Source organism: Sinocyclocheilus grahami, unplaced genomic scaffold (genome assembly GCF_001515645.1).
Source record: "Sinocyclocheilus grahami isolate Dianchi unplaced genomic scaffold, SAMN03320097.WGS_v1.1 scaffold1381.1, whole genome shotgun sequence".
NCBI lineage: Eukaryota > Metazoa > Chordata > Actinopteri > Cypriniformes > Cyprinidae > Sinocyclocheilus > Sinocyclocheilus grahami.
The window spans coordinates 98,881-110,728 of record NW_015506560.1 but is presented as its reverse complement, the minus strand read 5'-3'; the positions used below and the strand labels follow the sequence as shown (position 1 = coordinate 110,728).

Sequence of the window (11,848 nt, the reverse complement as noted above, 5' to 3'; positions counted from 1 at the left end):
GCTACTCTACACTGCTCAAAACTCACGTTTGAATCATCAGTGGAAAATCCTTTAAATGTAAACGTACTTACGTGAGTCAGAACTGCCGGCATTTTAGTCAAACGTTACTCTCCCAGGATCAGTAAACAGTCCTCCATAAAATGTGCCGGTGATCCACAGCACTAAGTTGATGTTTTCCCTCAGCGACCAGCACAGATCCCCTTTAAAAAACAACCTTGCTTTGATAGGAGATATTATTAAGTGTTGCTTTTGATAAAACAAGCTCTTTTTCATCATTAAAAAAACATTTTGACACATATGAATGATTGAACCCTTCTCTGTGGACGCACTGTTTTAGACGTAGTGAGAGGACATTCAAAAACACAGATTTGGTATAATAATGAGAAAATTCAATTGAAGGTGATAATTGTGTTAAATACTTAAGGGGGTCTGAATACTTTCCGTACCCACTGTATACATTAATTGAAACCAGGTAAAGCAGTTTATGCTTTTTGAATGTGCTATTCTGAAGCAAAACTATAAATAAAGATGAGATAATGGACTTCAGTTCCCCCAGGCAGGGTGGGAAATTAACACACCGGCTGCTCTGCTCTCAATGCACTTCGATCCCATACGCTGCTTTGGGGTGGCAATGCTCATTTTAAGGGTGGCAGTTGCCACCCCGTGCCACCCTTGTGGACACCCCACTGATCACCAGCCTGGCAGTGGCTGATAATGTTTTCTTAGGCTATCTGTCGGCCACCGGCTGCCACCCCGTGCCACCCTTGTGGACACACCCCTGACCACCAGCCTGGCAGTGGCTGATAATTTTTTCTTAGGCTATCTGTCGGCCACCGGGCACTTTCACACTAGCACTTTGGTGCGCACCTGGGTTCGATTGACGTCAGACCCTTACAAAACAAAAATATATGGGAATATACTACAAAATATATAATGCGATATATTACGTACTACATTTAGTGCAAATTGTCACATGACCAGAGCAGTTTATTTCCTGTTTGCACCTTGAGAAGATGATAACTGCATCAAAGCTCTAAAACAAAAGGCTAGTAATAATAATAAATAATTATTGATTATTTCAAAGGGTTACTAATGACACATCATTTGGATATTTTCATGTCTGGGAAAAGTTTGGGATTAAATAGGTTGAGTGTTATTTCATGTGTGTAGTCTGTTGCTCAGTAAGGGGGAGATCTGTTAGTGTTTACTGTTGTAATATATTGAAATGTAAAAGGTTTTCTGGCATATGTAAGTTTGTGGTCTTACCATTGAGGAGTAGAGCCTGTGGTTAGGATGACGACTGGACAAACAACTTTAAATTATATTTTACTTTACTTAAAAAGTAATGGCTGTGCAATTTTCAGCACAGTGATAGTCTGTTCACTAAGTGTTTAGTGTGAGCAGATGTGCTTATGCTATTGTAAATTAGCTATATCTTAAAATATGAAACATGTACATCATAAATGATAATTATAAGAAATATATAGTCTATTTACCACAGCAAAGGGTCTGAATACTTAGGACCATGTGATATTTCAGTTTTTCTTTTTTAATAAATCTGCAAAAATGTCAACAATTCTGTGTTTTTCTGTCAATATGGGGTGCTGTGTGTACATTAATGAGGAAAAAAAATGAACTTGAATGATTTTAGCAAATGGCTGCAATATTGTTAAGAGTGAAAATTTTAAGGGGGTCTGAATACTTTCCGTACCCACTGTATACTGCATGAGGATGTGTTTAATATATTTTACACATGCAGTACCTTATCTTATGTATATATTATAAAATGTATTACTGAATACAAAATCACATATTATGATATCGGCCTATAAGTAAATGTCACATATCTTTCAATGTATGAAAAGCGGCAGTTCCTTATGTATTATTCAATAGGCCTATATTGTAACATATTTACACAATATATTATTCTGTATAATTTCTAATATATCGCTGTCAACCCGAGACTGCCTGAAGGTGTATGGGGTTAGATCTCTGCCACAATTCTGTCCGAAAAAGGTCATATTTTGAGCGCACAAGAGTGCGTTTTGCACACGCGCAAACTGAGTTTTGTTCATCTCGCAAAGAAAACAGTATTTTGAGCGCACTAAAATCAATTTTGCATCTAAAATAAGTTTTTGGATGTGTGCAGACCTTCTCTTTTGCGCATGCAACGTTTCAATAGCTTGCACCCTTGATGCCCACCCTCAGTGCTCTCTAAATGCCGACAGCTGGCTTGCTCAACACAACCCAGTGTTACAGTATGCCATAATTCCAGCCAATCAGAGACGAGGCTGCTAAATTCTGATTGGTTGCCTTGACAACCAATCACAACATTCCTTGCATTACTGATGACAGCAGAAGAGGAAAAATACAGTGCATGCATAAATATTATGCAAGTTGATATTCTGGTCATATTTTTTTCCAAGCACATTTTACCAGTTCCAAACAACATCAATCTTAATAACTACTATTAAACTTGTTTTTAATCCCTTAAAACCGATATATAATTGTTCATGAAGGCTGGAAGTGAAAAACGCATTATAATCAGGTGTGCATAATTATTAAGCAGGTTATCTTCTACAGATAAAATCTCAAGATGGATGGGGCTGGTCCTTCAAGAGTTCTTCTTATCTGTCTATAAAGCCTAAGAAACATTTTTAGAGACCAAAAAATGCAGATGAGCTGAAGGCCACTGTCAAAGAAACCTGGGCTTCCATACCACCTCAGCAGTGCCACAAACTGATCACCTCCATACCACGCCGAATTGAGGCAGTAATTAAAGCAAAAGGAGCCCCTAAATGAACATACTTTCCAGAAGGCCAACAATTCACTAAAAATGTTTTTTTTATTGGTCTTATGAAGTATTCTAATTTGTTGAGATAGTGAATTGGTGTTTTTTTTAAAATGTGAGCCAAAATCATCACAATTAAAAGAACCAAAGACTTAAACTACTTCAGTCTGTGTGCATTGAATCTATTTAATACACGAGTTTCACAATTTGAGTTGAATTACTGAAATAAATGAACTTTTCCACGACATTCTAATTTATTGAGATGCACCTGTATATACGTATTCAAGTATTTTACTACACTTCAGTATGTGATTCTTATTAAGTAGGGGTATTTTTTAGGACTCTATACTTAACCTCAGTCTGAGTTAAATCTCTTTTTTTGGCTCATTTTATCTGTAATAGAAAATCTGCTTAATATTTATGCACAACTGAATATAAGTCATTTTTCACTTCCAGCCTTCATGAATAATTATATATCAATTATAAATGATATATTTTATAAATCAAATTACATCACTGAGAAAATGGATGCTAAATGACTACAAAAGCACTGCACAAAACTGTACATAAAATCAGTCTATATAATGGTGTCAGAAGACTGTGGACTGTCTTTGGTTCCTTTGTATTCGTCCTTCACTATCTCCTGTCATTTTATATAATGGAGCTTCAGTTGTGGAACAGAGTGTAAAAATTCTTATGTTTATGAAACACTGGGCCACACAGGGGCGTAAATTCTTGTAATCAAGTAATTAAGATTACAATCTTGTAATTATTCTTATTGCTGACCCTGTAAGTAAATGGAGTCGAGGAGTCGATTCCAGGAGTCAATTCCATCAATGACGGGGATGAGAGTCAACGCTAAAATTATGCCCTATGCCCAGCTTTTTGCCGCTCTCAGTGCTTTCTCGGTCTGCTGTCAGTCCCTTGATCCACTGTGCAGACTTGAAGCTCAACTCAATGAACTAAAATTGCCCTCTGCTCTGCTCGCTCGATCCACGCCAGTGGACCAACAGAGAATGTTGTTTCTCTGCTTTCTTTATTTACACCTTAATAAGTCAAATTTTGTTTCTAACTGCAGACTAAATTCAGTTTAATTTGTTTATTTACATTACCAGCAGTGTAACGTGAATTTAATCTCTGAGAAACGGTTTGTGTGTTCTGCAGGTGTGTTTGGTGCTGATGAAGATGAAGTGAAGTCAGTATCAGTGATGGAGGGAGATTTTGTCACTCTAAACCCTGATCTTACTCAAATACAGGGATTTATTCTGATACTATGGAGGTTTGGAGATCCAGTCATTGCTCAAATCAATGGAAAAGAGACCTCTTATCCCAGTCACACTGAGATATTCAGAGGCAGACTGCAGCTGGATCAGACTGGATTTCTCACAGTCAAGAACATGAGAATTAAACACTCTGGACTTTATAAAATAGAGGTCATCCAAAGAGCTGGGACCTCAAATATGAAATTCACAGTTACCGTCTATGGTGAGGATATATTTATTTTTGAATATCTTTGAGTTTTTAAAAATAATTAGATGTTTCTTTTTCAAGTCAAGTCAAGTCAAGTCGAGCTTTATTGTCATTCCGCTACATGTGGGGACATACAGTCGAATGAAATGTCATGCCTCACAGGACCACGGTGCTACATAAATACAGACATACAGCAATGTAGTAAAACAGTATAAACGTATACACAACAAACCTACTGACAGATTTTGACCATAAATATACTATATATAAATCTTTACCTATACATAAACTAAAAAATACAAACTATACGAATGCTTCACATAAATACTGTACATGGTCAAAGAGAAATATCGTAAGTCAAGCAGCTGGCTGGGGAACAGTGCAAGATGATCTGTAGTGCATGAGCATGTAAACATACATATATTATATTATATTATATTATAGAGTATTTTGTGGGATTATGTACACACAGCAGTGTGTGTGAAAAGTGTCTAGTGTGCATAGAGGAGAGTGTGTTACTACAGGTGGTTTGTACAGGCCCTCTGATACTCCGGTACATCCGTCTTCCTGATGGTAGGAGCTGGAAGAGACTGTGGGAGGGATGGGTGGGGTCCTTCACGATACTGTTGGCTTTGCTGGAGCATTGTGTAAGGAAAATGTCCAGAATAGAGGGGAGAGGGGCACCGGCCATGATCTTTGCAGCTGTGTTCACTGTCCGCTGGAGGGTCTTGCTGTCTGTTGCACTACAGTTCCCGTACCAGACAGTGATGCAGCTGGTCAGCACGCTCTCAGTGGTGCCCCTGTAGAATGTGATGAGGATGGGTGGAGGGAGACTTGCTCTTTTCAGCCGGCAGAGAAAGTGTAGGCGCTGTTGTGCCTTCTTGGAGAGTGACATGGTGTTGGTGGTCCAGGTGAGATCCTCTGTGATGTGCACCCCCAGGAATTAAGTGCTGCTGACTCTCTGCACAGTCGAGCTGTCGATGGTTAGTGGGGGGTGGTACATGGAGTTTCTCCTGAAGTCCATCACAACCTCCTTTGCCTTCCCCACATTGAGAGACAGGTTGTTAGTGCCACACCATTCAGCCAGCTGTGCCACTTCCTCTCTGCAGTGCGTTTCATTGTTGTTACTGATGAGACCTATCACTGTTGTGTCATCCGCAAACTTGATGATGTGGTTGGAGCTGAACTTGGCAGTGCAGTCGTGGGTCAGCAGCGTGAAGAGCAGTGGACTGAGCACACAGCCTTGTGGGTCACCTGCCCTGTGATCACCAGGTGTTGTGCCCAACACGGACTGACTGAGGTCTTCTGCTTAGAAAGTCCAGGATCCATTTACAGAGGGAATTGTTTAGGCCCAGCAGGTTTAGTTTATTAATTAGCTGTTGTGGGATTATTGTGTTGAATGGTGAGCTGAAGTCAATGAACAGCATTCTAACATAGGAGTCTTTATTTTCTAGGTGGGTAAGAGCCAGGAGGAGGGTGGAAGAAATTGCATCGTCAGGAAAGCGGTTTGGACGGTGTGCAAACTGGGGCGGATTGAGTGTATTGTGGAGGCTGGTTTTGATGTTGTGCATGACTAACCTCTCAAAGCACTTCATCATGATTGGAGTCAGTGCTATGGGACGGTAGTCGTTTAGACAGGACACAGGTGATTTCTTTGGTACTGGTATGATTGTTGTGGATTTGAGACGTGGGGACGACTGCCTGGCTCAACGAGGTGTTGAAGATATCTGTTTGGACATCTGTCAGCTGTGCAGCACAGTCTCTCAGCACACGGCTAGGTATATTATCAGGACCCGCAGCCTTGCGTGGGTTAATCCTAGATAGGGTCTTCCTTACGTCAGCTGGAGACAGACAGAGCGCCTGGTCGTTGGGAGGTGTGGGCAGTTTTTGTGCAGGTGTGTCATTCTGCATTTCAAATCACGAATAAAAGAGTGCATCTGGGAGGGATGTGTCATCATCACAGGCCTGTGGCGGGGGCTTGTAGTCAGTGATGGTCTGAATGGCTTGCTACAATTAAACTGATATTCAAAGTACAGCCAGCAAATATTACTTGTAATGTGTTCAGCAGTCTTACGGAATTTTAGTATGACAATATCACAGTTGCGATTACTTTTATTAATCTGCATATGCCTTATGTTGTAACCAGAAGATGAACTAATCGTGTAACTTAATATGATTTTTGCAGAGTCACCATCTGCTGTTAATGCTGGTGAAGCTGAAATGAAGCTCATGTCAGTGAAGGAGGGAGATCCTGTCATTCTTCAGACTGACATTCCTCAACTATACAGAGATGAGCTGATAGTGTGGAGGTTTGGCGATGAAGGAAAACTCATAGCTAAACATGATATAGAGGCCAAGAGCTCACCATTATATTATGAAACTGATGAGAGATTCAGAGACAGACTGCAGCTGAATCATCAGACCGGATCTCTGATCATCACAAACACCAGAACCACAGACTCTGGACACTATAAAGTGAAAATCAGCAGCAACAAACAGACCTTATACCAGAAATACATTGTTACTGTCAGTGGTGAGTAACTCAATTGAAGTAAGTAATTGAAGTATTGATTGTTTATCAGTTGTCTGTGAATAATTCAGATGATGTGACATTTCGAGGAATCAAACCTTCCTTTAAAATAAGAAACTTCAGTGGACAGTGACGTCACAGTAACTTCAAGAGCTCATAACTTCTTCTTCAGACCTTTTATTATTTAAAACAATTTGTTGTGAATTATATAAAATTAATTACACCTGTAAACATAGAACTGTAATAATAACAACTGCTGTCCTGCAATTGATAATTAAAAATTTAAGCTTCATCACTGTTTATACTATAAGTATCATAATCATTATACTTGACAGATCTACAGGTTATACTGTACTGATGTTTCTAGTGTTTGTTATAGATCAGACACACATTCACACTAATGACTGTCTCTCTTTATCGTTACAGGTTCAGGTCTGTCTCCAGGTGTTGTTGTAGGGATTGTTGTTGTTCTGGTGGCTGCAGCAGCTGCTGGTGTGATTTCTTGTTGCCACAAGATCGCTGAAATACGTAAGTATTTTAAAAAAAATTCTAAAATTGCTTTATTGTGTGAAAGAATGAGATTTAAAAGCTGCAGCAAAGTGGAATATTTTAAGCAAATAACCACTTAAATTGCACATAAAGCTGTTGTATAAGTTCAGAAGACGTATAGCGCACAAGTCATGTGGAAAACGTTTATGGTGCATTTCTGGTGTCTTACACATTTTTTGAGCTTTGTGATGGTCATGACAATATGTCATTGCTTGAAACAGAGCTGCATGAAGATTTTAAAATAAGGACTGATTTATTTAGTGGTATGATATGTGTAATGGTTTTTAGACAGATTTTCACCTTGCATACATTTGTGTTTTTCTATGTTAACATTATTGTAAATTGTTACAGCTCTTTAAAAAAGAGATGACAAACTGCTTATTAGAAGCACATGTGAAGAACCACACAGCATCTTCTCAGTGTTTCTGTCATGTTCATCTGATCTCCTCATTTCTGTTTCTGTGCTGCTGTGACATGAAGCGGAGACAGTGTCAGGGATGGAGGGAGACGATGTCAAACTAAACACTGGTGTTACTAAAATACAGACAGGTGATCTGATAGAGTGGCAGTCTGGAAATGAAGACTCTCTCATAGCGCAAATCAAAGGAGAGACCAGTGAGATCACAACATATGATGATGTTCTTCATGGGATATTCAGAGACAGACTGAAGCTGGACAAGAAGACTGGATCTCTGACCATCACAAACACCAGAATTGAACACACTGGACCCTATAAGTTACTGATCAACAATAAATACAAGAGGACATTTATTGTTTATATCAGAGGTGAGTATCTCCAGACCATAATGATCACAGTTCTTCATCCATTCTGTTGGTCTGTTTCTGTGGTTAGTTCAGCTCACAGGCCCTATAGGCCTATACGTCTTCAGTGTGCTGTCTCTTGTTAGACTAAACTTTATGCTTTAAAAATAATAATAAGAAGAAATAGATTGTCATGTATCACATGTTTCCAGCATGTCAAAGCACAAGAGATACAGGTTCAGTTCTGGACAGTGCCATGTTCCTTCTCTCATGTATGATTTCTTTAAATTTAGAAAGTGACAAAATTGTTGTAACTTGACATACATTTTTGTGGGATATCTGATGTTAATTGTATCCAGCACTGCTATATCAACAAGAACTTCATCTCCAGAAGTGCTATAAGAGTTCACGTCACGAGCATTTCACTATTTAATTTGATTAAACTCTCATAGTATCATATTAACCCTGAAACTCAAATGTCTTCACAACAACCCCAAAATAAAGAAATTATGAAAGAAATATGTTCATTATTGTACAGTGGAATGTGCTTCTTAAAGTAATAATAATATATTTGAAAGCTAACCATTTGTTTAAGTAAATAACTGAAAAAATACTGATATACATTATCAATAACCTTATTACATTAATATCACATATTTAACGTGCATGTGTAGTTCATTCTTACCAATGCTTGCTCTCATATAGTATGTAACACACACACGCACACCTTTAATTAAGCTTTACTCACTTAATGCTCCTCATTTCTATTCTTTCTTCTTTCTCCTCTTTCTGTGTGCTGCTGTGACATATAGTGAAGTCACTGTCAGCGAAGGAGAATGATTCTGTCACTCTAGAGACTAAAACTGAAATACAGACCGGTGATGAGATACGGTGGCTGTTTGGATCTGAAGACACTCTTGTAGCTGAAATCAAAGGAGAGAAGAGAGAGATGACTACACATGATGATCCTGATGGGAGATTCAGAGACAGACTGGAGCTGGTCGAGGCGAATGGATCGCTGACCATCAAAAACATCACAGCTGATCATGCTGGACTCTATAAACTACTGATCCTCAGTAGAGGCAGGACCTTGTGCAGTAAATTCTTCGTTTATGTCAAAGGTGAGTATCTCAAGTCTGTGAATGTAATAACGATCGCAGTTCTTCCTCATGCATTCTGTTGTTCTGTTTCTGCAGTTAATTCAGCTCAAACTTGTATGCGTGTGTACACAGTGACAAAGAAGGGAAAGAATATAAAGTGTAGAAATGAAGAAGAGAGTAGAGACAGCTGTGAGAGAATGAACTGGTGATGGTTGAGGAGAGACCCCCTCATGAATGTAAAGCGCTTTGGGTGTACAGCAATACACAATAAAAGCGCTATATAAATGCATCATTCATTCATTCTTTCATTCAATAAACAACCGGAGAGCGAAGGAAAATGAAAATGAAAAGACTAGAGCAGAGAAGAGAGGGTGATGTCTACTTATATATGTTTATGCTTATTGTGACCTTTTCAGCAAATGTGCTATACTGACAATATGGCATTGAAATGATTTCGGACATTTTATTTCCAATGGTAGTTTGATAGTGAGTTGTTGGCATTAGATTGACCTCTGGAGCTTTTTATTTTATCTCATTGTCTCTGCATTTTCTGTCAGAGTCCACAGGAAACTGAGTGAATAAATCAGTGACTGTAGTGATGCCGCTGTTAAATGGAGAGGATGTGGATGTAGTGAATGAGGAGGAGGGGACGAGTTCACTTTAATAACATAAGACCCGCCCACCAGTGTCAATCACTCTGACATCCCCAGCAAGCAATTTTGCGTTTAAAAGACATATATTAGACGTCTAAATATAGCCTAGCCGTCTAGGCTAAAACAAGGCTAAATTTGGGCTGTCAGTGAAAATCTAATAGACGTCTAATCATAGCCCAAGAACAGACTAGTCATCAATTAGACGGCTATTAAACGACTACATATATACGTCTAATAGACGGTGAATATGCGTCTAGGCTAAAACGAGGCTAAATTTGGGCTGTCAGTGAAAATCTAATAGACGTCTAATCAAAGACCATTTATAGACTAGTGATCAATTAGACCGCTATTGAACGTCTTTATATAATCATCTAATATAAAATAAAATGGCAATCCATCCAAACAAATTCAATGTACAGCTTCTCTCTCTCTCTCTCTCTCTCTCTCTCTCTCTCTCTCTCCGCGCATGTGTGAGCGTGGTGGGAAGAGTGGAGCTTGTTAGAAGGAGCATGAAAAACTTTTTCTCTTCTTTTTTTTCCTTTTCCCCCTTTTTTTCGGTCAAGTTATTCTTCGTACTTCTAAGCCGCACACGGCTTTTGTCGCGTGACGGAATGGCGTCTGATCTTGTACAGGTAAACCCTCACCTGTCGATGCGAAATGGGTGCAGGTGTGTGCCCGAGCCCGGTGTTACGGTGTTCAGTGGGCGGAGCATACATGAATATTCATGAGTTTCCCGGACATGCGCGTGGAACCAAGTGGAACTGAAAATTTAAGTTCATGCTCCTTGTATCTCGGCAGGTTTAATGGAATATTTTTTTTAAAAAAAGGTAAACATATTTACAGCGTTGCGGTTAGAAGGAGCATGAAAAACTTTTTCTCTTCTTTTTTTTCCTTTTCCCCCTTTTTTTCGGTGTAGTTATTCTTCGTACTTCTAAGCCGCACACGGCTTTTGTCGCGTGACGGAATGGCGTCTGATCTTGTACAGGTAAACCCTCACCTGTCGATGCGAAATGGGTGCAGGTGTGTGCCCGAGCCCGGTGTTACGGTGTTCAGTGGGCGGAGCATACATGAATATTCATGAGTTTCCCGGACATGCGCGTGGAACCAAGTGGAACTGAAAATTTAAGTTCATGCTCCTTGTATCTCGGCAGGTTTAATGGAATATTTTTTTTAAAAAAAGGTAAACATATTTACAGCGTTGCGCAAACCTATGCCTAAACTACATTTGTTCATAATTTTGTAACAGTTTATAATGTTTTTATTAGTCTGCGCATTTTGTGCAGTCGGCACTGACGGAATTATTGCAGACATTCAGCACACTTCAAGTCAAGTCAAGTCTGCTTTATTGTCAATTCTTCCACATGTACAGCACATACACACAGAGAATTGAAATTGCCTTACTCTCAGACCCTTGGTGCATACAGATAACATAAATACAGATTAAATACAAAATACAACTATACAAATATACAAATAAGGTAAAAATATATATATAAAGCACAAGGCATATGGCAGATAGAGTGCAAACCAGTAAAGTAAACAACAGTGCAGATATAATGATTGTAGTGCAAAAAAATTATTTGTAGTGCAAAAGAGCTTATTCAGACTGATTAAAGTGACAGTGTGTGTGTGTGTATTTGGGAGGGGGGGAGTGGGAGAGTCCGTCAGAGGGTCAGAGTTCAGTGGTGCATGGGGCAAAAGAGGGGAGGCGGGGCATGGTCGGGAGGGAGTTCAGCTTCCTGACAGCCTGATGGATGAAGCTGTCCTTCAGTCTGCTGGTCCTGGCCTGGAGACTCCGCAGTCTCCTCCCTGATGGCAGCAGACTGAAGAAGCTGTGTGTCGGGTGGGTGGGATCACCTGCAATGCAGAGGGCTTTGCGGGTGAGACGGGTGTTGTAAATGTCCTGAAGGGAGGGGAGAGAGGCACCAACGATCTTCTCAGCTGCTCTCACTATGCGTTGAAGTGTCTTGCGGCAGGACGCGTTGCAGGCGCC

General features: G+C 39.7%; 2 protein-coding genes across 4 annotated transcripts in view; both read left to right on the top strand.

Moving 5' to 3' along the window:
- LOC107569794 (uncharacterized) overlaps positions 1-11,848 on the top strand; it is a 65,353-nt gene that overhangs the window by 35,551 nt on the left and 17,954 nt on the right. The gene's annotated exons all lie outside the window — the stretch shown is intronic.
- LOC107569790 (uncharacterized) overlaps positions 1-11,848 on the top strand; it is a 22,903-nt gene that overhangs the window by 989 nt on the left and 10,066 nt on the right. For 2 of the 3 annotated variants that reach the window (XM_016255944.1, XM_016255943.1), the window contains 5 exons: positions 3,956-4,276; positions 6,447-6,794; positions 7,218-7,319; positions 7,821-8,126; positions 8,915-9,223. In XM_016255944.1, the coding sequence (XP_016111430.1) occupies positions 3,956-4,276; positions 6,447-6,794; positions 7,218-7,319; positions 7,821-8,126; positions 8,915-9,223 (1,386 nt within the window). The remainder of the gene's footprint in view (positions 1-3,955; positions 4,277-6,446; positions 6,795-7,217; positions 7,320-7,820; positions 8,127-8,914; positions 9,224-11,848) is intronic. The other variant, XM_016255945.1, reaches the window with a different exon arrangement.